At 41.3% G+C, this 25,702-nt stretch overlaps 1 protein-coding gene across 1 annotated transcript; it reads right to left on the bottom strand.

The window, feature by feature from the left end:
- Positions 1-39: 39 nt before the first annotated feature.
- SUB1 (SUB1 regulator of transcription) lies at positions 40-14,205 on the bottom strand. The gene is made up of 5 exons (XM_006737297.3): positions 14,082-14,205; positions 11,518-11,590; positions 9,341-9,460; positions 2,726-2,834; positions 40-1,015 (listed from the first exon to the last, which is right to left on the bottom strand). Exons 2-5 carry the CDS (start codon positions 11,587-11,589, stop codon positions 936-938), a joined length of 381 nt encoding a protein of 126 aa, XP_006737360.1. The 5' UTR covers position 11,590; positions 14,082-14,205; the 3' UTR covers positions 40-935.
- Positions 14,206-25,702: the final 11,497 nt, after the last annotated feature.

Raw genomic sequence — 25,702 nt, 5'->3', positions numbered from 1 at the left:
AATCCATACTCAATGTTATAAAATAAAATGTTAGGCCAGTAAGCTTTCACAATTTTTATTAAATCCTAATCTAATATAACAGTATCTGATTTTATAGACATCATCCCATGGTGAACATGTTTAATAAGTGAAAGTAAATCAGACATCGAAGTCATTATTCTCTGCAGACTAAGCAATAAGGTAACTACACAGAACACTACAGGTAACAACATACACTTACTTGCTCAGAGTTTTCATACAAGTCATGTTTTTTTTATCAAACTATATCTCCTAATATTTAATACAGTAGAATTAGTGATTGTAGCTCTCATATAATATTTTAATTACAAGTACCTTATTGAGATAACTAACATTTTGACAGTTTCACTGACTTTCCAAATTAGTATAATATAGTCAAGAAAGAGAAAAAAGTAATATAAAAACTGAACATGACATTAAAAGAAAACAAAGTAAAGAAAACAAAGGGGAAAGTGAAATATCACTGGGGTAGAAAAATCCAACAAGTCTAGACACCGGGCTGGAAGAAAACAGATCAACTATGGATTTCACAAGTCAGAGTTTATAAATTCAATGCAATACAAATCCTTTGAATGTAAAAGCCAAGGTGAAACCAACAGGTCTATAAACTGTTACTTTTGGCCTTAAACAGTACCAACTCTTTTGATCAAAAAAGGCCACAACAGTTAAGATTGTATTACTTGATTTTATTTTACACTAGGTGGCGGGCACAAAGCAATCCTCCTTAATAAAGTTGACAATTAGCTTCACTCAGAACACTTTTAATAATGCACATAAAAAAAAAAGTATTCATCTTACAAATTGTTCTGCAATCCAAATATACAATAGCTTGGAAATCAACGTTTAGAAAACAAAAGCCAATGTAAAAAGACAGATTAAAACAACTAGAACAGTACAGGTTTCATGTGGCTCTGATTTTACAGCTTTCTTACTGCGTCATCAATGTCCGCAATCTGTTCCTTCAGCTGGCTCCATTGCTCGGGATTTAAAGAAATACCTAAAACAAAGTTTTAAAAATTGAAAGCTGGAAATCCCTTTAAGCTCTGACAATTTCATACTTCCAACTAAAAAACTGCTTTATCGACAACTGCCACTTTGACCGGCACAATGGTACCATACTGAGAGTCCAATCTCTTGTTTACTACAGATTCATCACAATTACCTGAGCAGACCAGTCTTACGCCCAGTTTTACTTCCAACACTGTATCCTGCACAATACTTAATATAGCCTGTGAGAACAAATGATGATGTGAAGATGTTCTCACAAAACCTTGCAAACTAGCAGGCTAAGTGGCCAGGTCCAGATTTCCTATGTGACACTCCATTTCTACATCCAGTTGGTTCCAACATTTGCTCAAAATTTCTATAGGAACTCAAGGTGAACAACTTTGTGCTGAGTTCTTCCAGAAGCATTCATTTCACTTTGGAAAAATTCCTGGGACGTGACCCATACAGGACTTCTCAGAACGTACATAGTGGTTAAAAATGCATTCTGGAGTCCTGCTGTCAAGGCTCAAATCCCAGCCTCCCTATCACTAACTGTATGACCTTTAAAAAAAAAAAAAAAATCTCTAAGCCTCAGTCTCCTCACCAGTAAAATGGTATTTACATCTCAAAGCGGTATTGTGAATCAATAAGTTAGCTAATCTGAGGAAAAGCTGAATGTATCACCTGACACATAAGTAAACACTTAAAATGTTAGCTAATAACATGTCTTTTCTATTTAAGAAGTAAAAATGTGAAGAGAAAGTACTTTGCACTTGGAACTTCTAATGTTCTAATACTTGACCCATATAAAAAGAAAAATAAGCTAGAATTGGAAGAATTAGTGTATTTCTCAGAAAACTACTGGGAGGCCATGAACTTGAGAGGAAGGCAGAAGAACATACTGGGTCAACACCTTGGACGGGCTTTAAAACTGATTAAATTGTTTTAATAAACGCTTGCAGGAACAAGAGAAGAAATCTGGCATTGGCCACAATGAAACAACTAAATGAGCAGTCCAGAAGTGGCCTTGAACGAGAAAATGTTAAAGGGTACTAAAACAGGTTAGGTTTAATAAACTAAGAACTGCATGAAGCAAACAAGTGGTACCTTCAAGATGACAAACAGGCAAAAGTAGAAGATAAGGAGGCATATTTTTATCTAAGAATCAACCTAAAGCAGCAAACTACCCCAATATATGAATTTATGTTAGTACATATGTTCTCTAGGTATATGATGAATAAATAAAGCATGCTTCTATGATGCTGATATGCTTGGGACTGGGTGAAGCACAAACGGAAGAAGGACAAAGACCCACTTTGGATGCCCCCTCCCAGAGGATATCCTTTAGATGAACCAAAAGGAAAACACTATAAGCCAGAATTTTTCATTCCCAATTTTACAACTTCCCAGATCGTGCCTGCTCTACTTAAGAATTCACGTCAATTTTTTCTTTTCTAAAGTTACATCCAAGCAAATTAGCAGCCAAATGAAGTGATATTAGGGTTATTATTTTTTTTGGGTTTTATTCCAACAGCTATCAAGACATGTCATTAAAATAAGTTAAATATCATGTCTAAAAGACTACATACAGAAAACAAAGAATCAACTGAATGAGGATGTTCCAAATGCACTGCCAACATTATTTCAATTTTAAATAAGGTGGGTTACTTTTTAGTTTAGTTCTCATTATTAGGACCAAATTCAGGAAATTAAATCTCACCTTTTCTTCCAGGCTTCATTTCACCTTCTGGATCCATCCAATATTCTCTAATATCAATTAGGACTTTCCCTTTAAAGTCCCGAACACTGACGTACCTCATTTTCCCAATCTGCAAAAGAAACAAAAACATAGAAAGGTATTCACTTCAACAGTGATGTCCCTATTTATATTCACAACTTGCTGCACACTCCCTCTACTTTTAATCAAAGTAACTATTCTCAGTATCAAAACTACAACCAAAGAAAATGTCACTGTTAAGAAGAAATCTTTCTTAAAAAAAAAAGAAGAAATCTTTTTTTAAAAACATGGAAAAAACAAAGTACATCTCACACTTCCAATCATTTTTAAAGAAATCATTAGTAAAACAGAGCAACAGTGGAACTGGAAAACAGTTCCTCAAAAAATTAAAAATAGAATATCTGATCCAGCAGCCCCACTTCTGGGTATGAACCTAAAAGAAATGAAAGCAAGGTCTCATTATACACCCATGTTCACAGCAGCATTACTCACAACAGCCCACAGATGGAAACAGCCCACATGTCCATCGTGAGATGAATGGATAAACAAAATGTGATATATATACATACTGTGGAGTACTATTCAGCCTTTAAAAAGGAAATCCTGTCACATGCTACAACATGGATGAACCTTACTGACACGTACTAAGTGAAATACACCACTCACAAAAAGATGCATACTGGGGCACCTGGGTGGCTCAGTTGGTTAAGCGTCCAACTCTTGATTTCAGCTCAGGTCATGAGGGTCGTGAGATCGAGCCCCACATGGGGCTCTGCACTAGGTGGGTCTACTTGAGATTCTCCCTCTGCCCCTGCCCTTCCCCCACACTCAAGCTCCCACTCTAAAATAACGAACTGAGCCACCCAGGCGCCCTCCTTTAGTTTTCTATCCTTAAGTTTCTGATCCTGCTGCTGGTGTGCCCCTACTTCCAGGGTATACCCCACGCTTTATGGAAAAAATGAAGTCCACTCGATATGGCTAAGTGCCTTCAAATCTTTCTTCTCTGTACTCACAACACCATCAATTCTTAACTTTTTACTTTTTCTATCCCATTTCTTACTTATGCATTCTTTCCCTTTCCAATGGCTTATCTACCATTTCCTAACATGCTCATTCCCCTTTCTATAAAGCATTTTCCCTAATCTGCAGTATTTTATAACTTTCTCCATGTTTCCTTCTTCCTCTTATTGCTAAATTTTGAAAGGATAAAAAATACCATTTCTACTAACTGAATTCCCATGCCTACTCTAAAGTCACCAGTGATCTTATGGTCAGTTTTAATGGCTTATTTTTTCATCAGTCTTCTTTGTACCCCCCTAGTGCCTATCATACTAGGTTCCCAGTAAACTGTTTTAATGGATAAATAAGACCAAAATAATTATCACAAAGAAACTGTTAATTGTGATTTATAATACTGATTTAATAACGCTAAGAAATGTATAAGTATCTTACGCAGCCAACCACAGAACTGAACATTGTTTCATTTTGATTTTTAGTAACCAGACATGAGCTAACAAGACCATGAGCTAGCTGAGTATGTAATATTAAAATGTACTGAAAACCTACTAAAGTGATACTGATTAGGTTAAGTACGAGTTCAGTGTTGGCTTGAGCATGTGGAAGAGACTTTAGGTATTAGGATCTAACCTTGAAATATGACAGCCTATTAAGTAAGTAAAAGAGAAAAAAATGACAAGGACATAGAAGGGACTAAGCAGAAAGATTCAACACTGCTGAGACTCAAGGACAGGCTGACTAGATGGAGCTATACTGAAGAGGACTTGAAAAACCGGAAGAAATTCTGGAGCCTTTATAGGTTCTTCGACTAAGGACCAAAACAAAACACAGAAGCAGAAAAAATACTACTACTACTCTCTTCTGCAAGGCTTGTATTCCTGACAATCTAAAAATCTGAAAACAGGGTTAAAACTTTAAAATCGCACTAGAGGGACGCCTGGGTGGCTCAGTCGGTTAAGTGTCTGCCTTCGGCTCAGGTCACAATCAGCGGGGAGCCTGCTTCTCCCTCTGCCTGATGCTCCCCCCTGCTTGTGTGCGCTCTCTGACAAATAAATAAAATCTTTAAAAATAATTAAAGAAAATAAAATCGCACTAGAAAAAGAATTAAAATCAAGACTGAAAGCAAATCTTTTTTTAAAAAAGAGAGACAAGCACGTTGTAAGCATATTAATGGCATTTTACCAGTCTTAAATTAGTACTAACAACTATTCAATTATTTTATCATAAAGAACATGGAACAGGGCGCCTGGGTGGCTCAGTCATTAAGTGTCTGCCTTCGGCTCAGGTCATGATCCCTGGGTCCTGGGATCGAGCCCCGCATCAGACTCCCTGCTCCGCGGGAAGCCTGCCCCTCTCTCTCCCACTCCCCCTGCTTGCGTTCCCTCTCTCGCTGTGTCTTTCTGTCAAATAAATAAAATCTTTAAAAAAAGAACACTGAACAATACAATAAACACACAACAAATGGTTAGCTAGGTACTTTAATTTCTACTCTTGCTCCCTAGAAACTATTCAGAAGCTCCTTTATCCATGATTTCAATGAGGTGTGCTATAAATATTTTTGTTTGCTACAGATTAACAGAAGAGGCATTTTCTTCCTCCCAAATATGGCTGACCATCCACATATCCAAAACTTTGTGAATGTACAATCTGAAGTCCCTAATCACTTTTCAAGTGACTTTATTTGATGTACAGTAAATAAGAAATTATTCAAAGTGAGGAAAAGGTACAGATGAGTAAAATGATACTCTAGAATTTGCTAACAACGTTTCAGAGAACAGCAGCACCAAAGAGCTGTGGGGTTGGAACGAAGGGCAACTGTGGGAACACCCACTCACACTGTTCTACCCAAATGAGTCTCTGATTATAATCTGAAACTTACTATGCATTTTGTAGCTCATCCCCAGTGTATGTGTTCATTTTAACATAAAGGTTTTAATGAAAATCTCCCAAGAGGGGCCCTACAGAAAAATGCACCACATTTATCCCTGTGACTTCATTCTCCAATACCAAAGCAGCAAAACCATAGCAGTACGTACATTCACTCCAGAGTTTAAGCAATAGTGGATGGCATCAGAGGAAGGAGAAAGTTAGAAGGATGCTTTACCCCTAAGATCAGAAACAAGGCATGGATGTCTACTCTCATCACTTGTTTTCAATATACTAGAAATACTAGCAATAAAGCAAGAAAAAGAATTAAAACGATGATGTAAAACAGACAAAATCAACACCACCACAAAGTTCTAAGAAGTCTCTAAAAAGTACATATGCAACCTATTATAAATACACAGTACACATGTATTTATATTAGTGATACTGTAACATCTTTTCTAGCAATGAACTGGAAAATCAAGTTAAGAGAGCAGAGATTTCTGATAGAACCAAAAAACAAAATACCAGGGGTGCCTGGGTGGCTCAGTCTGTTAAGCTTCTGACTCTTGGTTTCAGCTTAGGTCGTGATCTCAGGGTCATGAGATGGAGCCCCTCATCGAGCTCCATGCTCATCAGGGAGTCGGCTTCTCTCCCTCTGCCCCTCCCCGCCCCCTCGTACGCACGCTGTCTCTCTCAAATCTTTAAAAAAAATATATAAAATACTTAATTTAACAAAGATGTGCAAGACCTCTATAATGAAATTCACAAAAACAGACAAATTTAAGAAGATCTAAATAAATGCAGAGAAACACCATGTTCGTGAACTAGAAGACTCAGTACTGCCAAGCTGCCTATTCTCCCCAAACTGATCTTCAGCCTGACCCAATCCCAATCAAAACCCAGTAGGCTTTCGGTACAAACTGACAAGCCTGATTCTATAATGTGTATGGAAATACAAAATACACAGAAGAGCAAAATCAGTTAAAGGACTTTCACTACCTGATTTCAAGACTCACTATAAAAGCGCAGTAGTTGTGACTTGTGATACTGAAGTAAAAACTATTCAATGGAATAAAACAGAGATCAGAAATAGACATGTATTTTATATATTCATGGATTTTCATTATAAAGATCCAACGTGAGTCAATGGAAACAAGTCTTTTCAACAAATGGTACAGAACAACTGGATCTCTCTGTGGGAAGAGAAATTAGTTCAACATCTATTTCACACCATACACAGAGAAACTAAACTAATTCTACGTGGATCACACACCTAAACATGAAAGTTATTAACTATAAAAATTCTAGGGAAAAAAACAGTGGCAAAATTTGTGTGGCCTTGGGGTAGGTAATGTCATTAAAAAGCATTAACCATAAAAGGAAAAAAATTTATAAAAATGGACTTAATCAAAATTAAAGCTTTCTAAAAATGCTTAAGAAAATTAAGAGGCTCGGGGCGCCTGGGTGGCTCAGTCGGTTAAGCGACTGCCTTCGGCTCAGGTCATGATCCTGGAGTCCCGGGATCGAGTCCCGCATCGGGCTCCCTGCTCAGCGGGGGGTCTGCTTCTCCCTCTGACCCTCCCCCTTCTCATGCTCTCTCTATCTCATTCTCTCTCTCAAATAAATAAATAAAATCTTTTAAAAAAAAAAAAAGAAAGAAAGAAAATTAAGAGGCTCTTTAAAAAAAAGGACGCCTGGGTGGCTCGGTTGGTTGAGCATTTGCCTTCAAGCTCAGGTCATGATCCCGGGGGTCCTGGGATGGAGTCCCGCATCGAGCTTGTTTTTCATCAAGGAACCCACTTCTCCCTCTGCCTGCCGCTCCCCCTGCCTGCGCGCGCTGACAAATGACTAAAATTTTCTTTAAAAAAAAATAAAATAACAGATGGGGAACCTGGGTGGCTCAATTGGTTAAGCAAATGCCTTCGGCTCAGGTCATGATCCCAGTGTTCTGGGATTGAGCCCCGCACGGGCTCCCTGCTCAGCGGGAAGCCTGCTTCTCTCTCCCTCTGTCTGCCTGCCACTCCCCCTGCTTGTGCTCTCTCTAATAAATAAATAAAATCTTTAAAAAAAAAAGAAAGAAAATTAACAGGCAAACCACGGACCTAAAGAAAATATCCACTATACTTATAGCTGACAAAGAACTTGTACCTAAAATACATAAAGAACTCTTTCAACTCAATAAATCAAATGTCCTCTATTTTTTTAATGGGCAAAAAAGACTTGAACAAAGAGCGAAGTAAACTACAATGAGCTCCTACTACACATCCATTAACTTACGTGAGTAGCATTAAATACTGACAAAACCCAGTGAGGATATGAAGCAACTGGAATCTCTCACATTGCTGGTGGGTGCATAAAATGGTACAGCTACTAGAGAAAACAGTTTAACATTTTCTTATGAAGCTAAACATACACTTAGCCTATGACCCAGCAAATGGATCTGATGTTGATCCAAAGAGGAAAAAAAAATTCAAAGACTTTTACAAGAATGTTCCCATCAGCTTTATTCCTAACAGCCCAAGATTAGATAGAAACAACCCAAATGTCTATCCCTAGTGAATGGGTAACAAATTGTTGTATAATCTTACAGTGAAATACCACTGAGCAATAAAAAGGAACAAACTACCAGTAAGAACTGACCCCAAGATGTTACACTGAGCAAAAGAAGCCAGACACAAAACAATACAAACCAAACAATTCCATTTATATGAGGTTCTAGAACAGGAAAAATATATAGTGACAGAAATCAGATCAGTAGTTACCTCAGGTAGAGGGAATGACTGCAAAGGGAGGCCAAGACGGAACTTTCTGGGGTAATGGAAACTGCCTCACTATAAGAGCCATGTCTACTTGGCTCATCACTGCACACCCAGAACTCAGTAAGGCCTGATGAAATACAGTCTTTCGAGACCACCAGAAAATTAAAAATATGTATCAATTTTATACATAACTATGCATTTGATATATATGTATGTGTGTATAAATATATGCACTAGCCTTTTCCAGCCAAATGTTTGCAGCCTCATTCCAACATTTTGGCTTCAACTAATAATTATGCCCCCTTCTTGAAACACTTCCCTTGCTATAACTCGATCTTCAATCTTATTCCCCACTATATACAGAGGGCCAATTTCAGTAAATCCACCTGCCTCTCCTGTTCTTTTTTAAAGATTTATTTATTTTAGAGAGAAAGCAAGCGAGCATGGGGGGGGGGGGGGGGGGGGGGCGCCAGAGAGAGAAGGAGAGAATCTCAAGCAGATGCCCTGCTGAGGGCGGAGCCCAACACAGGCTCAATCTCAAAACCCTGAGCAGAAATCAAGAGTCCCACACTTAACCAACTGAGCCACCTAGGCGCCCCTCGCCTCTCCTATTCTTATCAAGCCCAAACTTTGCAGGCCATACTGCTGCTTCTTCTCCAATAATACCCCATCCATATTTCACAGCCCAATACTAGACCTATCTCCTCCAAACTGCTTCCTAAATGTGCTGTTTTCAATCTTTTTTTTTTGGATATCTATCACTTTTAAATTGTTTAACACTTAGCCAAACTACAGGTTTCTAGACTTTAACAATAATCTAGCACCTTACAAATGACTTTCATTTCAATGAACCTGCTCCTATATTTCAATGACTATCCTTATATTAAATTAAGGTACTTTCAACATTTATCAGATCAAGCCAGACACTAATCCTCAGGATCTCGGACACTACCTGAAACATGTTATCATCTCTGCTGCTGCTCTGCTTAGAGGACGACAGGGCTCTTGAAGTTTCACCAGTCTTTTGCTTCTTCACAGGTTTTTCTGGAGTAACTTGCTTTTTCCTCTTTAACTTGAAAGAAAAACAAGCATAATGGTTAAAATGTGCACACATAAGAATAAGACACATCTCAAGTGCAAACACGTCATTACTTTTTAAGACTTAAAGGCTCAAAATACTACATTTATTAAGAAAAAAATCATAAACATATACACAAGCAAGTTTCACTTGCCAACAGAACTATGGAGCTAACCTAATATCTAACACAGTGTTTTCAAAATGTGTTCTCAGAAACCCAAAAAACACTTCAGGCATCATACTGGTAATAACCAGAGAAACAATTCTTTTCTAGACCAGGATCCCATATCCAATTTCTTTGCGGGGGTGGGGAAGTGATGGGGAGGCCTGCTGCTTTTGAATAAATTTTGGAAACCCCAAGTCTACTAAAGTTAGTCAGCAACTTATATTTTTACAAAGGATATATATTAATTAGGAAGAATACAGCCAACTTATTCCAATCCAGGATATGTTATTTATTCCCTGCCTATTCCAAAAGGGACTTAAATTGACTTTGAAAATTTTTGAGTATGCAAAGCTAAGAAAGCTATTTTATACTGGGCACTAGAAGTCAACAACTCAAGAATTTCATCACAAAAACCACTGAAGGTGGACAGCAATGTGTTAGATTAGCATCTAAAATCAAGACAATGTCTTAAATAAAGCAACATTATTGTAAAAACTTTTTATATAGCCTCATTCTTAAAATGACCTAAGAGCCTATGAAAACTAGTAGAGTTCCCAACCTAAACAGCAGAGGGCAGTCATGTTCCTTAGTGGAAAGTATAAACTAATATGTTAATGTCTTACTAAATTAGATGAAGTTAGGTGAAATAGAATGTACACATGTATATAAACTGAAAAAGTGAATGTGTTACTGTGTTTACAGGGTTAATGTACTATTAATAGCAAAACAGCAGAGGGCAGTCATGTTCCTTAGTGGAAAATATAAACTAATATGTTAATGTCTTACTAAATTAGATGAAGTTAGGTAAAATAGAATGTACACATGTATATAAACTGAAAAAGTGAATGTATTACTGTGTTTACAGGATTAATGTACTATTAATAGCAAAAATAGCAAAAATCACCTCAGCTCAAAAGTAGAAAGTCACTGATTATTCTTTATATAGGGGCTGGATATTCTCCATGGATTGACACATAAAAGTGTGAAATAAAAATTTATTTCAAATTTTTCAAATTTGTTTTCAAATTCAAAGGCCATACCAGGTGTGAATAAAAAACCTAAGAGATATTTCCTTCTGGAGTATAGCTATGTATGTCGAGGCCTTATTTCAACCTTTAGGTTATATATTCTGTATTTCCCTACACAGGTCCATCTTCTCCAAGATTCTCCCATAAGCTCTTTTAACTAACACTGCCAACTAAACTCAGAGACATAATTATGTAAGCTCCTAGGAATTAAAAAAACAGTTCTGCACAGAAGCTCTGACTACAGTGTGAGCGGCTCAGTTAAGCGAAATACACCACTCCCAGCACAGCTGTCATCTAAGGTAGAAAAAGGCTATTGTCAAGATGGGGAATTTCATGTTAGCTTTGCTGGGTGTTGATTTAACTAAAAGGAGGGGACCAGAGTAAATAACATTCTAACTTAAAATGTACGAAGCCTACATTTTAAGTAATCCTAGTGGGCTGGATAAAAATCAACGGCTGAGAAGGCAGTCAAAACTGACATCTGCATTCAAAGAGTTCAGGTAATTTAACTCAACTACAACACACAATACCTAGAGATTAGGCAGATTCCTAAATAATGGCAAATAGCAGCTTTGGCCTCAGTCTAATGCTATTCCCCAGAGGGAATAAGGCCGTGGTTCTGTAGCTTTGGGGTTCCTGTAAGACTTGCTCCAGCCTGATTCAGGGGCTGGAAGTGTGCATGTACAACAAGTACCCCAGGCCCTTTGGTCAAGTGGTCCAGGAGCCTTCCGCACTTTGAGAAACACCCACCTAGGCGCTCATTTTACCATTCTGATATGCCTTGCTGTCCTTCAGAACTGGATGTGGGCAATACTGCTGAATTAAATATCACAGAAATGACTTGCATTAATAGTCACCTTTTTGTCAACCTCACTGTCAGAATCACTGCCAGAAGAGCTTGAAGAAACAAGTTCCTTTGATTTAGGCATTCTGAAAGAAAAATACATTATACACAATAATTTACAAACTGTTCTACTACCTTCAACTTGACTCTTTCCCAAGCAAAAATTTCAAGAAGTTCCATGGCTCTACCATTTTGTGGTACTGGAGTTGTTACGCTGAGCACAATGCTAGAAGTTATACTCTTAATTTATACTCTTCCAAGTTGAAAATAACACTCAGAACCCAGCAAGGAGAAAGAACTAAATGTCACACACATCTCACACTCCTACACCTCTTTCTCAAAGCCACTGGGTCTTTTTATACTTCATTTTAGAGGAGTTAGATGTTTATAGGTAGAATAAATTGTAAGAAGGCAGCTGACAGCAATCTCTGTTAAAACAGGAATAGGAATATTCTCAGTACTGCTTTATATTTCTCACTGATGAGACCTAACAGAAGTATTCGCTGCAGGAACTGACCCCAACATTCACACAACATGGGGAACAGCTGCACTATACAGATGTAATTCATTTGCCAGTATAACCCTATTTTTTCTTACTTTGTAAATGTTCTTAATTTTCTTTGGCTTTTTGATCATGCCATCAAAATGACAAGCACTAATTCAGAGTTCACAAAGTTAAACATAATTTTTACAGTTCATTACATTTTACACTGATTTTCTACTCTGAAATGTAACTACATTTTGAAGAATCTGCTTATGGGAGGGGCAAAACCTTTTCTCAAATTCCACTATGACCCTCACTCCCCCCAAACAGAGGTACATAACCCAATTATCTTGCTTTCAGGTGGATCTTTACTGAGTGCCTGAGCACAGCAAGACAGAGAGCCTTGTGCATCTACTTCTGCAGAGATTAAAAAAAAAAAAAGCTAAAGCCCAAATTTCAAGGAATTCCAAGGCACTCTTTTCAAGGCACTTAACAATACCAGGTGGTAAGCCACTTATTATTAAAGTATCTTTAGCTCTCCCCGTCTCCAGAAAGACTCTTATTAATTTTTGTATGCCCTAAAGGGCCCAATATGTACAACACACAGTCTGTAAATGTTGAATAAAGGAAAAAAGACTTCATTTCCTCCTCAAAAAATCCTAAATAATCCAGCTCTCTAGACTAAACTTGCCTTGGCACTAACACTAAATGTGTCCCACATTAGGAGGTCAAGGTAAAAGAAGTGGGCCATCCATCCCAATTCTGGCCACTAATTTCAAAAAGCTCAAATATGCACAACCAGCCATGTTGATTTTAACTGGTAATTTCTTGAGAAGAGTAAATCCTGAGGGGACCAGAAACGTTCAGAACCAGATTTTATGTACTATTCCTGTTACTGCTCCATTTTACAACCTAAACTCCAAAAGCAATTTAGGTTTTTTAATGCTAGCAGCTAATAATGCCAAGAAACATTTTTTAAAAGGTAATTAAATTGGACATAACCTATTTTCTCACTTTGAAACAGTCAAGCATAACTATAGGTCTATTAATAATAGCTGCGGGGGGAGCTGCCTAAAATCATTTCAAAGAACGACCTCGTAATTAACCCAAATTAGAAGATCATTCAACAACAAAAAAGATAATGGTAACTAAAACCACTTTGAACTTTTGACAAATTTTAACTTTTACTTAATGAATCTTTACTGTTCGAAGGAGGCAGGCCAGTAATTCAGGAAGGTGATACTAAAACGCTAGTGAAAAATATATACAAAACGCAACTGAAATAATGAATTTCGGTCTGTGATGATGGCGTGGAGGGAAGATTAGAAAAAACGAGGTGAAAATTAAACCTGGACTAAAGGGCACAGGAATTCGGTACAACACGAGGGTGACGAGCACCAAGACGGGGAAGGGGGTCGCGCGGTGCCAGGAAGCTGCTGGAACCCTGGGGCTGGCAACGGCTGAGGCAGGGGGAGACAGGTTGGTCGGAGGGGGCGTGGGAGGCGGCGAAGTGCGGAGGAGACCGTATGGGAAGAGGAGGGACTTGCACCAAGCGCCATTTTCTTCTCTCGAAGCGCTAGCTACCCCCAGCACACCAGCCAACCTTCCCCCAACCCCCCCAGCCCTCCTCCGACGGGGTCCGCTCTCTCCCTCCCCCAGAAAGCGCCCCCCAACCCCGGATGCCGGGGTTTGAGTTCCAGCCAGGGCTTGGGGAGAAGCAGGCTCCGCACGCGCCCGCGCCGTGGCCCGGGCCGCCGCGGCATTGTCCCGGGGGCGCCCGGGCCCCCTCCGCGCGGCTCCTCGCCTCCGCCCGGCCGCGCCCCGCCGCCAGGGGCCGCCGCACTCGCCGCGCCGGGGCCATTCCCGGGAGCCAGCTTCTGGCGCGGAGAGGCCTGTAGGGTATGGGGCGCGGGTCGGCGACGGAGGAGGAGGTCCAGGGAGGCCGAGGCGGGGAGGTCTGGCAACGCCGCCATTTCCCCCGGCCGTCGCCTGCGAGCGGGGTTGAGGCCGCAAGCGGCTCGCGGCCCGGCTGGGAGGGTGAGGGCCGGACAGGCAGGGGTTCGCGGGGTGGGGGCGGGGTCCCCAGCACTCACGCTCCACTCTCGCAGCCGAACCTCCTTCTGCTCGCTCGCTTGCAACTGACAGAGAACCGGAAGTGACGGAAGCCCAGAGACGCCGGCCCCGCCCCTCGGGGGGGGGAGAGACTGCGCACACGTGATGGGGCGTGGCCTCCCTGCCCAAACCAACACCGAGACCCTTTCCAGGGCCTTAAAGGGACCGGCCCTCGTCCTCAGCCAGTCCCTTGAAAGTGAAATACATCAAAGTTTAAGTATGACCTGTGAGTGAATGAGGGCACGAAGAAAACATGAATGAGAAACATCGAGCTTTGCACTTGTTCCATAAATGTTTCTTGTACTAAAGTGAAGTGTTCATACTGTAAAAGCCCATTTTCTCAGAAATGGTCCTTAACCCCCATTCCCAATATTTTACTCTGGCTGGTAAAATCCAAAGGAAGGAAGCCAAAGTCACATGTTTAATTCCAGAAAGTGCAAGAAGTCTTTACAGAAGTCCTTGGCCACCCACACCCTTATCCTTAAACTGAAGTCCTGGGGGTAGTTCACAGAAGAGAAATCTATAGTACAAGCAGGAACATGACCAATAGAGTATTTGAGTGTATATTTAATGAATGCCTACTATAGCCAAGAATATATATAAAGTTTTATTTATCCAACACACATTTATCAAGCACCCACTATGTGCCAGGCACTGCACGAGGCACTTTGCCATTATCATTCATCCTAAAAAGCACTTTCCAAAGTAGGAATAATTATTCTATTTTATAATGAAGAATTATAGGGTCAACAAGGTTGAATAAGCTGCTGGAGGTCATGGGAGTGAGTCACCATTCAAACCCTGCACGGCCTGCCTGACTCAGACTGCTGCAAGCTGGGGGAGAATGCAAAAGTTCTTAACCCCTCTCCTGTTCATGCAGCATCTGGCTAGATGACCACTTTTCAAAAATGAAACACTTACTGTATAATTCCTTTTATATGATGTTCCAAAACAGGCAAAAAAAAAAAATCTATGGGCATCTAGGTCAGGTTACCCTTGGGGAATATCACTTGGGAGCAAGTATGAAGGAATCTGCTAGGATGCTGAATATGTCTTGGTGTTGGTGGTGGTTACACAGGTGTACACAGATGTATGATTTCACTTAGTATTTGTGCATTTCACAGTACATGAAATACACTTCAATGGGAACAATGAAAAAGTAAAAAGTATTTAAATTAATTTGTTTAAAAAAAAAAATGGAAAGTACTCACCAACCACTCTTCCAGCATGGTTGCTTGCTAGCCTAGAGCTTGTACACCCAAAGGAAGTTTTGGGGAGCTCCCCCACCAACACTATGGCCAGTTGACCAAAGTTCCCCTGAGGCCAATGGGTGCCCTAGGGCATTGTGGGGGGTATCTGGTTGTACTGAACTCATATAACTGGGGTAACTAGAGGATCACTGGGCTGCCCCGGCCCTGAGAGCCATGAATGTGGCTCTCCCTGGAAATCCGGTGCTGGCTGAGAAGAGATGGGGTTCAGAGCACTGGTTGTAGCCATCTGACTCCCAACCTCCCCTCTTCCTTCTCCACAATAGAGTTACAACTCTCTTTACTCAAATGCAAGACACTACCCAAAGGTCCTTTCCTAGTTTATTCACTCATTCAATAAACATGTGTCCAGCACCTACTATATGCTGGCACTACTCTGAGCGCTGGGAATTCAGGAATAAGCAAGATTGATAGGGCCTCTGTAAACACATGAAACAGACCATAAATAAGCAAAGAGTTAGATAGAGATGATAATTTCAGATAAGAAAAACAGGATGATGCCATACAGAGTGTTGGGTGAGGTTAATTTAGATATGATTAGGGATGAAATGGAACTATTTAGACAGGGACCTGAATGAAAAGGGACAGCTGGGCTAAAAATTCTGGTGCTGGAGGTTTCTTTTTTTTTTTTTTTTTTAAGATTTATTTATTTATTCGAGAGAAAGAGAATGCATGTAGGAGCATGAGCCCAGGAGTCAGAGGGGCAGAGGGAGAGGGAAAGAGAATCTCAAACAGTCTCCACGCTGAGCATAGAGCCAGATGCAGGGCTCAATCTCATGACCTTGAGATCATGACCTGAGCCAAAACCAGGAGTCAGGCCACTTAACTGACTGAGACACCCAGGCACCCCGGTGCTGGGAGTTTCAAGCAGACCAAAGGCCCTAAGGTCCAGATGAGTCTGAAGATCAAAACGTTCTCTTGATGTAGAAGTCCATCAGAGACAAGGGCCTACAACAGGTATGGCCCGCCCAGCAGCTCCCCAGGCTCGGTGCCAGGGCTGCCCCAGTCCTAGGACAGGCTGGCTCTGCAGAGCTGCCGGGCCCAGTTGTCACCTTTCTCCAAGATCCAAGACAGCACCTCTGCCTTTTCCTCCTTCCTCATCGCTGCTAATCAACACCAAGGAATCCCACAGCTTCCCTCCAGCGGTGTCTGTGCCCAGAGAAATGGATCTGTGTTAGCCAGGGGTTTGTTTTTTGAGGTACCAATCTACATGAAAGAGTGCAAGGCTCTGTACAACCATCAAATGACGGCTACCACCACAAATACTATAAAATCCCGCAGATAGCTGGGCCTCCGGATTGGAATAAACTGGGAACATTTTGAAGAGAAAGACAGCCTCAGCAGGGATGAGAGAGAACATGTGGACTGGGAAAAGAGGAACACTCTGCAAGGTGGGACCACAAAAGGAGTAATGCACATTGAGAAGCTATGAGTGTCAATCCTATTGGAGTAGAGTTGGCACAGAGGAAGAGTAAGCAATTCTTTGGAAAAGTAGTATGAAGCCAGATGGTAAAGGGCCCTAAATGAAGTCCAAGGAGTTTGGATTATCCCATATGAAAAAGAAGACAGTGAAGTGTGGAAGATTTTTGAGCCAGGGCAGTTAAAATGGGAATGTCTGGGGTGATATGAATATGGGGCTAAAGAAGGAAGAAAGAAGAGCTAGAGGCTGGAAACACTGTAGAGGAGGTTTCTCTGATTGCTAAAATAAGAAGTGATACATTTCTAGAATATCAAAGTGACTGTCATATGGACTCGGCCCCAGCTGAGCTCTCTGTGCACATGTCTGGGTCCAACAGAGAGACCACTAGGAGTAATAAGGAGAAGAAAGATCTGTTCTGAACTTAAACCCACTGGGTCCAAGCAACTCTGTTGTAAAACCCATTTGCCTGCATTACATGCAGAGGAAACACAGTCGACTTTCCTTCTTTGCCGCTGATTACGGCACCACTGTGGAATTGTGTGGGCTCAAGGTGACCACCAAAAATAAACTCCTAGGCCTCAATGTACAACAAGAGAGGACGCAGTACCCAGGAGAGAGAGGAGGCCACGACCCCAGCAGAGCAACGCTTGGTGAAAAACAGTACCCAGCAGAGACCACCAGGCCTTGGGTCGATCTCACTCCCTGTAAGTAGGAGAACAGAGATGTGCATTCTCATGGCCACCATAGCAGAGAACAGAGATGGTGCAGAATCCCAAAATATGAAGAAGAACAGCAGGTAGAAGAATGGTAAGGAAATTGGCAAAGTAGATGCAGAATCCTACAGAAGCTCAGAATTGCAAGCCTGAGACGCCACGGAAGGGTTGGGGGTGCGGGATGGGAATGAGAAAAGTGGGGAATGGTGGGGACTCTATATGGAGCAAGATCCCACCCCGTCTCACAGGAGGGAGTCCTATCTTCTCTGGAGAAACTGGAGGGAGGATGGCATGTGTGCAGGGCTTGAGGAACAAACTGAATTGAGAAGCTGCGTCGAAGTCTGAACACTCATGCATAACATCCCTCCCCAGACCCTTCCCCTTCTAGGATTATTTGACTTTTAAAAGATTAAATGTAGACAAAAACACAAGTTAATTCCTTAAAATATATATTTTGTGGGGCACCTGGGTGGCTCAGTGGGTTAAGTGTCCGACTCTTGATTTCAGCTCAGGTCGTGATCTCAGGGTCGTGAGATCGAGCCCCACGTGGGGCTCACTGCTGCGCGTGGAGCCTGCTTAAAATTCTCTCTCTCCCTCTGCCCTTCCCCTACCCCTCATAAACATGTGTGCATGCACTCTCTCAAACTAAAATAAAAATAAATAAGTATATAAATAATCACTATATACATATATAGTGTATATATATACATTGTGTATATATTGTGTATATATTGTGTGTGTGCGTGTGTATGAAACTCTAATCATAATGAAATAAAAGTAGCTATGTAAATAAACACTGACACAGCCCATTGACCCCCCGGGGGGGGGGGTGGTCACTTGTTCCCCTCTCTCTCACATGCACCTACCTAACAAAATTGTAGGAGAGGCAAGAGTTCACCTCCACCCTCTTAGGGTCTTCACTGACTCTGAGAATTAAACTGGCAGAAGACAGATGAAGAGGAGAAAAGCATACAAATGTATTTAATGTAAGTTTTGCATGGCACGGCAGCTCTCATAAGGAAATGAAGACTCAAAGTAATTGCAAAACCTCCAGGCCTTTCTCTTAGGTTGAAGTAGACGTAACTGCGGAAAAGCAACTCAGTTAAGTGGGGAGGCTAAAGAAAGATAAGAATTATTTGAACAAGGCCTATTTGTACAGAATTCTCTCAGTCTCAACTTCCTGTCTTGATGATAAGAACGTTACTTTCCTTCTGGTTTGGGAAAGACATCTTCCATATGGGGGGTTTTATCTTCTGCATTTAGGAAGAAAAAGGGGATAGTCAGAGTGCCCTTCTTGTACCAGCTCGGGTTTTTTTTAAGTGCTTTTAGCTCAAAATAATTTTGATGTCAATTTTGAGGCATATTTTGGGATGACATAGTTTGGTCTCCTTCAAAATCGTGCTTAATATTCTAGGTAAACCAACCACCAATAAATAAATACAGCGTCCTCTGCGTCTCCATCCTCTCCCCCTTTAACAAAAGTTTTCATTCAGTTTTTGTGTCACTGAGGGAACTGGGCAATATGCCTGCAACGGGTTTGGGTTTCGATTCTCTGAGCTTTGGGAGGAGGAGAACTGTGAAAGAAGTATGAATTTTTAGAAGCAGGGAAATGTGAGGCTTTGCATGCAAATGCAGTTGGCTGTTTTCTTGGGTTTTGATATTTGGGGAAACTGTTAGCAAATCCTTGAAAATAAGTGATTTCCATCCTTTAAAAAATATATATATAATTCAAAAAGTTAACAAAAATAAGTGTTTACATTTAAGTGGAAGAGGAGGGAAGTTTTTTTGTTTTAATTTACAGCAATACAAGACTGCAGTCGCTTTCAAATAATGGGAGGGAGGTGAATTCATGTGCCTTTATACAGGATAGGGTGGGGAATTGCTCCTTTTTTAAAAAAATTTATTTATTTTAAGTAATCTCTATATCCAACGTGGGACTCAAACTCACAATCCCCGAGATCAAGAGTCACAAGCTCGTCCAACTGAGACAGCCAGGCGCCCTGGGAATTGCTCCTTTTATAGGAAAAATCCTAGAGGGAACTTTGGATGTGAATGGACCCCATTCCCTACTCCAGGTCTTGATCTGGAAGAAGCAGATGATACAAAATGAGCTTTTGGAGTGTCTGTAGGTAGACCAGAAAGGGACATGGTTTGGGGAGCAGACATAGAAGAGAAGAGAAAGAGTGAGGGAAACAGTTCGGTCACACTGGATGACCAGAGCTTGAGGAAGAGACAGGTAGGGAGAAAAACCTAGAGCCCTGGAGGGGTGGGGAGGACTGTTCAGTGGTTCCCTGCATGCACTGCACTGAGAACACCTCCAGGTTCTTCCAAAACTTCAGAAAAAGATATGTTCGGGCAGCAGGATATAATTTTGAAATGTTACCCAGTATAGTTCCTGTTCCCAGCACTTCCCACTTTCTGACCCTTATCGTTTCCCTGACTTCCCACTTTCCCAGCTACAGCATTCCACCAGGAGAAGGATGTTAGAGCAGAGCACAGGGCTCGCATTCTTGGCTTTTGACTTTTAAAATCTTAGTAATCCAAGCATAAATTATAGATTTAAAACAATATGTCATGAGTCAAATCCTGTTCTTTCTGTCCCTACCCAAACCCCTGGAGATGTTCTCCAGACTAGGGAAAGGGAGAGTCAGAGAGGAATGAGATAAAAGTTCTCTTTAGTGTCTTTGAGAAGTTCCCCTGTGCCCTGTCCTCAGACTAGCCCTGGGGGATGATTTCCAGAGAGTTTGAGGATCTGAGAGCGAAGCAAACCAGTGATTAGCTAGCCAGGTGGACAAGCTTCCAGAGGTCCTCTGTACCCCACAGGGTATAGGTAAAGATGTCTGTGTGCCGAGGATGGCAGCCTCACTCATTTCTGGGACCCACCAAGGTGCCACAGGACTCCTTGCCAAGAGTAGCCCAGATGTGGCGCTGGCAACCAGCAGATCTGGGCTTGCAGTCAAGGCAAGGAGATCTCATCAGCCATGATCTGGATAGACTGGACAGAACAAAGGACATCTCAACAAATACCAGTGTGAAGAAGCAAGAAAGACAAAAACCAGACATGACCAACTCTTAACCGAAGACCTGCATGGGCTGAAGAGGGGAAATAGGCTAGAACCCCCACCACCACCCTTGATGCTCTGACGGCATATAAGCCCACCCGACCTGTGCCCAGAATTTAGAATGGGAGAAAGAAGGAAGGGGAGAAATCATGAGTTTAACCTAAAATTGGCTAAGATGAAGTTTCTGCCACTAGACAGAACAAATGGTGATTGTTACATACAATGATAGAAAGATCAAGAAAGTCACATTTCTCCTGAGCCTGAGTTTGTAGCACAAGAGCTGTACCTGTAACAAAGAAGAAGGGACAAGAAATAAAGGAAGAGGAGCAGAGTCATGTGCCAGGGATGGGGTGCGCACCGAGGGAGGTCCAGAGCCCCTGGTCAAGAGCATCTAGGCTGAAATAGGGAAGCAGACCAGAATGATTAGACCATAATTCTCTCCAGAAGATTTTTGGACAACTTAGCGAGACTACTGGAGATCCTGCAGCAAATAAAGTGATAGCAACCACCATTCCATTTGAATATTAAAGTGTCAGTGGTTTGGGGCATCTAGAGGTCTTGGAAACACCTAGAAGAGGGCATCTGATGAGAAAAGAAGTGCAAGCAAGCCCGGGGATGCTGGAGAGTTGGGAAGGGAGACGGTGCAATGTAACGGGGTGGTGCACCCTCTCCCTACGAGGAGACAATGGAAGCATCTATCCTCGCAGGATATGAGCGACATCCCTCAGACGTCGAGAAGTGAGAAAAAGCTAAGGGAGAGAAGTCATGCTTCACAGGCTTTGAGGAAGATGGAGAAAGTAGTTTCTCTTCTCCCTTTCCCACCCTGCTAAGAGTCTGGAAAGTTAGGTCTAAGGACAGAGAGGGAAGGAACCAGTCAGAATATTCACTCAGTGTTATGTGAGCCTGGCTTCAGTGAGAAGTAACATCAGATCAAAGAGCCAACAGCAATCAAAAGCAAAGAGCAAAATTCCTCTGTGGACAGCTGGAGACCAAAGTGGACAAACTGATAGGAATGTGGGGAGAGAGGGAGGGTTGTGTTTGCTCCTGAATGTGCAGGGCTATGCCCTACTCACCAGAATTTTCTTCTACCAAACAAGCTGCAACAGGCTTTTTTTTTTTCTATTTATCTGCTGAAATTAGCTTTCATAGTAGAACATTAAAAAGTTAATAATTTATAGTTCCCAAAGTTTAATACTTCTTCTCACTCAAGTAATTATAAACAAATATGAATTATATGTAAGGTCATATGCAATGAGTAACAGGAATGTATTTAAGGAGGCTATTTAAATACAAACTACTAAAGATTTTTCCCCTAGGGTGACTTTTCTGAACTTGGTAGTAGAGCTATTCTTAGATCAAACTTTCATTAGAAATTCTATGTCACCTTTTATAGAAGAATGCATTTTATAATAGCAAAAATATACATGCCATTTTTACTAGGTGAATAGCATAACTCCTCTTACTATCTATACCTGGCTTATTGAATGCTCTGTAAAATAGTGTGATTAGTTTCTAGGAAATATGCCATAACTTACGTCCGAATGAATGTTTTTCCCTTCAGAAGTCATCTTCTTAGAAGCTGTACGATTATCACAAAGACTCTGATATAGGTCAGAATTAACTTCCAAAACTCCATTTTAAGAATAGCTGTCAGAGCTTAAAGCACAGTTTTTATACGACCCTGGTAACAGGAAATATTTAGCTTTTTTTTTTTTTAAGATTTTATTTATTTATTCTTCAGAGACAGAGAGAGAGAGAAGCAGAGGGAGAAGCAGGCTCCCAAGGAGCAGGGAGCCCGATGCGGGACTCGATCCCAGGACCCTGGGATCATGACCTGAGCCGAAGGCAGACGCTTAACCATCTGAGCCACCCAGGCGCCCAGGAAATACTTAGCTTTTGAGGTCAATTTCTATTTGTAAAGAGCAAAAGAAGTCTCAGGTCCATGATTATATGAGTCATTAAAACATTCATAAAATGATATCTTTATATGGATCACTAACTAGCCCTGGTGGCAACTCAAAAAGAAAAAGAAGAAGAAAAAGAATTGGAGTGTAAATGTGGTATTGCTGTATGAACAAGTACATAACCTCCCAAGGAGACTACCGTGGAGGACAGTCCATTTAGGTGTTGTATTGCTTAGTCAAACTTCTGGAGTGCTCTATACTTAACATGCATCCTATGTTGCTAGGTCTGTGATAATCAATGAAACCAATATGAAAATCCAATCCAAGCATTCTCCTCTTTAGCTGGGGCCCAACAATAAGGTTTACTTGGCTGGTTGACCATCACACCCCCAGGGAGACTGTCCGTGAGCACAGCATGAGCTCTATCAGGCAACAGGGTAGGCATAGTGATTGAACAGACAATCAAATACCGTCATGGTCTCTGCTGAAGCAAGAACCCCACCTGCCAACAGCCCTACAAAGCCACTTAAACAGAGACCACAGGGCTGAGTGATGCCTGCATTGAGAAACCCAAATAATCCAATGCGGTAATACCTCAGTACTGGAGTTCAAGATAGCTATGAAGCTATCCAGGATAGCTATGTAGGATGGGGACCATCACAGAAACCTACAGACCAGGGTCAACATGACAATGCCACTTTATCTCATTCAGAACTATGATCTTTTCTCATCACTCTATCTTTAGTAATTACATGTTGTTCAAAGCAATCAGTTTCTTACTTTCAGTTTCAAACATGTAACTATGATTGAGGAACCAACACAGGTATATAGATTCTGGTATCTCTCTCTGTTTGTTAAAAGATCTACTTTTTGGTAACACCTTATGTGGACATCCTTGTCCCTCAGTGGCTTCTGCTAGGTTGTTAGGCCTGGACTGCAAGCATTAAGTAGTTCTGTTCTTTCACGGTGGTGCCTAGGATATCGTTGACTTTATATTCCTTAATATGACAATGCTGAATTTAGAAAGTCACTTAGAAGTATATCTATGTCAGACTGGCACAAAGAGCCAAATCGGGGCACCTGGCTGGCTCAGTCAATAGAGCATGCAACTCTTGATCCCCAGGTTGTGGGTTCAAGCCCCATGTCGGGTATAGAGATTGCTTAAAAATAAAATCTTAAAAAAAAAAAAAAAGAATCAAATAAGGAAAACAGGGACCTAAACACAGAGGGACATAGCAAGGTGAAGAAATCAGCACCATCGTCTTTATTTTAATTATTTTTAATGAAAAACATGAATGAATAATTTTAAACGATTTAAAATTTAAATGATTTAAAAGTCACTGGTAAGTGATTTCTTCCCAAATATTTTTTTTCAACTTATTCCCTAAAAGAACTTCAACTCTCATAACCATTAAGCAAATTCAACAACTCTGCTGTTTTACTTCTCTGCTTTTTCTTGTTTTTTAGCCGTTGCTCAAAATTTACCTTTAAAGAAACTTCTGGAGACCCCTTATCCCATTATATTCTGCAAAAGTATATTCTCAGATTACTAATGTCTCTGCTCGAAAGATCTAGATCTTTTTTTAAAACAAGATATGTCTGGGGCACCTGGGTGGCTCAGTGGGTTAAGCGTCCGCCTTCAGCTCAGGTCATGATCCCAGCGTCCTGGAATTGAGCCCCGCATCGGGCTCCCTGCTCAGTGGGGAGTCTGCTTCTCCCTCTCCTGCTCCCCTTGCTTGTGCTATCTCTCTCTGAAATAAGTAAACAAAAATCTTTTTAAAAATTTTTAAAAATAAAACGAGATATGTCTTCTGTGAAATCAAACATGTCTTCTCCAGTACAGTTTTGTAATAAAACTTGCCTGTTTTAAACACTCTACACAAATTTACATTTATTCAGGTCATTTATGTAATGTTTATCAATTCTTTGGTATTCTGACCCAAGGCTGGTTTAGTGGTTTACTCCTAGTACCTGTGAATGTGCCCTCATTTGGAAATAGGGTCTTTGCACAAATAATCAAGTTAAGATGAGATCATACTAAATTAGAGTGGGCTCTAAATCCAATAACTGGTGTCTTTCTAAGAGGAAAGAGATTTGGCTACAGAGACATGGAGAAGAGAGCCATGTGACGACCTGGGCAGAGACTGGAATGAAGTGTCTCCAAGCCAACGGCCACCACCTCGCTGGAAGGCCCTGAAGCTAGGAAAGGGTGAGGAGCTATTCCTCCCTGAAGCCGTCAGAGGTAGCACGATGCCTCTGACACCTTGATTTTGGACTTCTGGTTCCAGAACTGTGAGAGAATAAATTTCAGTTGCTTCAAGCCAGCCAGTCATTTGTTAAGGCAACCTGGGGACGCCAGCCTCACAGAGCTGGTGAGTAGAGGTGCTGGAGTTTGATCTCAGTTGCCTGCATCCCAAATATCAAGCATAACCCATAGTCCATGCTTTCAACAGTGGCTTTGGTGGCCATCTGACTCCCCAACCTACTCAGGCTTGCTCCAGACTTCATAAGCCAATAGAAGTGTTAGGCCAGCTGAATTCAAGGTAAGAGCTACAGGTCCCCAAACTCTGTGTTATTGTCACTCAGGATTGATACATGGGGAGCTGTACAGAATAATAGAAAGAATGCTAAAGAGTCAAGTCCAAAGACCAACAGTGATATCAACCAGAATAGTGCTGGGGCAAGTCATTTCACCTCTCTGGGTCTCAGGTTCCTGCTCTGCCAGCAGTCAAACTAACTATTCCCTGTGATTCCAGACAACTGTGTAACCAGCTGGCGGGACCCACCACAGGCTATTTTGATATTTTGATTTCACTTCTGTTGCTTTGTCTAGTCTGCAAGTTTTATCTTGATTATTCATTTTTTTAAATGCTTTGGTCACATTCACATTTAAAAGTTTCTCTCTTGGGAGCACCTGGGTGGCTCAGATGGTTAAGCGTCTGCCTTCGGCTCAGGTCATGATCCCAGGGTCCTGGGATCGAGCCCCGCATCGGGCTCCCTGCTGAGCAGGGAGCCTGCTTCTCCCTCTCCCTCTGCCTACTGCTTCCCCTGCTTGTGCTCTCTCTCTCTCTGTCAAAAATAAATAAAATCTTTAAAAAAAAAAAAGTTTCTCTCTTGTATCTGTCTGTTCATTCCTAGGCATCAGGAATTAAAATAATGAAACTATTTTGATTTTATCCCAGCGGCACAGCATTTCTTGTTCCTTCGGAGGTGACAGCTCATAACTTTTAAGGAA

The sequence above is a fragment of the Leptonychotes weddellii genome, chromosome 7 (assembly GCF_054177405.1).
Source record: "Leptonychotes weddellii isolate Sample4059 chromosome 7, ASM5417740v2, whole genome shotgun sequence".
Lineage (NCBI taxonomy): Eukaryota > Metazoa > Chordata > Mammalia > Carnivora > Phocidae > Leptonychotes > Leptonychotes weddellii.
This window is presented reverse-complemented; position numbering and strand designations above follow the sequence as displayed.

Coding starts and splice junctions, on each gene's coding strand:
- SUB1 (XM_006737297.3), bottom strand. CDS start 11,589: ATGCCTAAATCAAAGGAACTTGTTTCTTCAAGCTCTTCTGGCAGTGAT. Junction 2,835..9,340: donor GAGATGATAACATGTTTCAG/GTAGTGTCCGAG, acceptor TTTCTTTTGCAG/ATTGGGAAAATGAGGTACGT. Junction 1,016..2,725: donor AATGAAGCCTGGAAGAAAAG/GTGAGATTTAAT, acceptor ACTTTGTTTTAG/GTATTTCTTTAAATCCCGAG.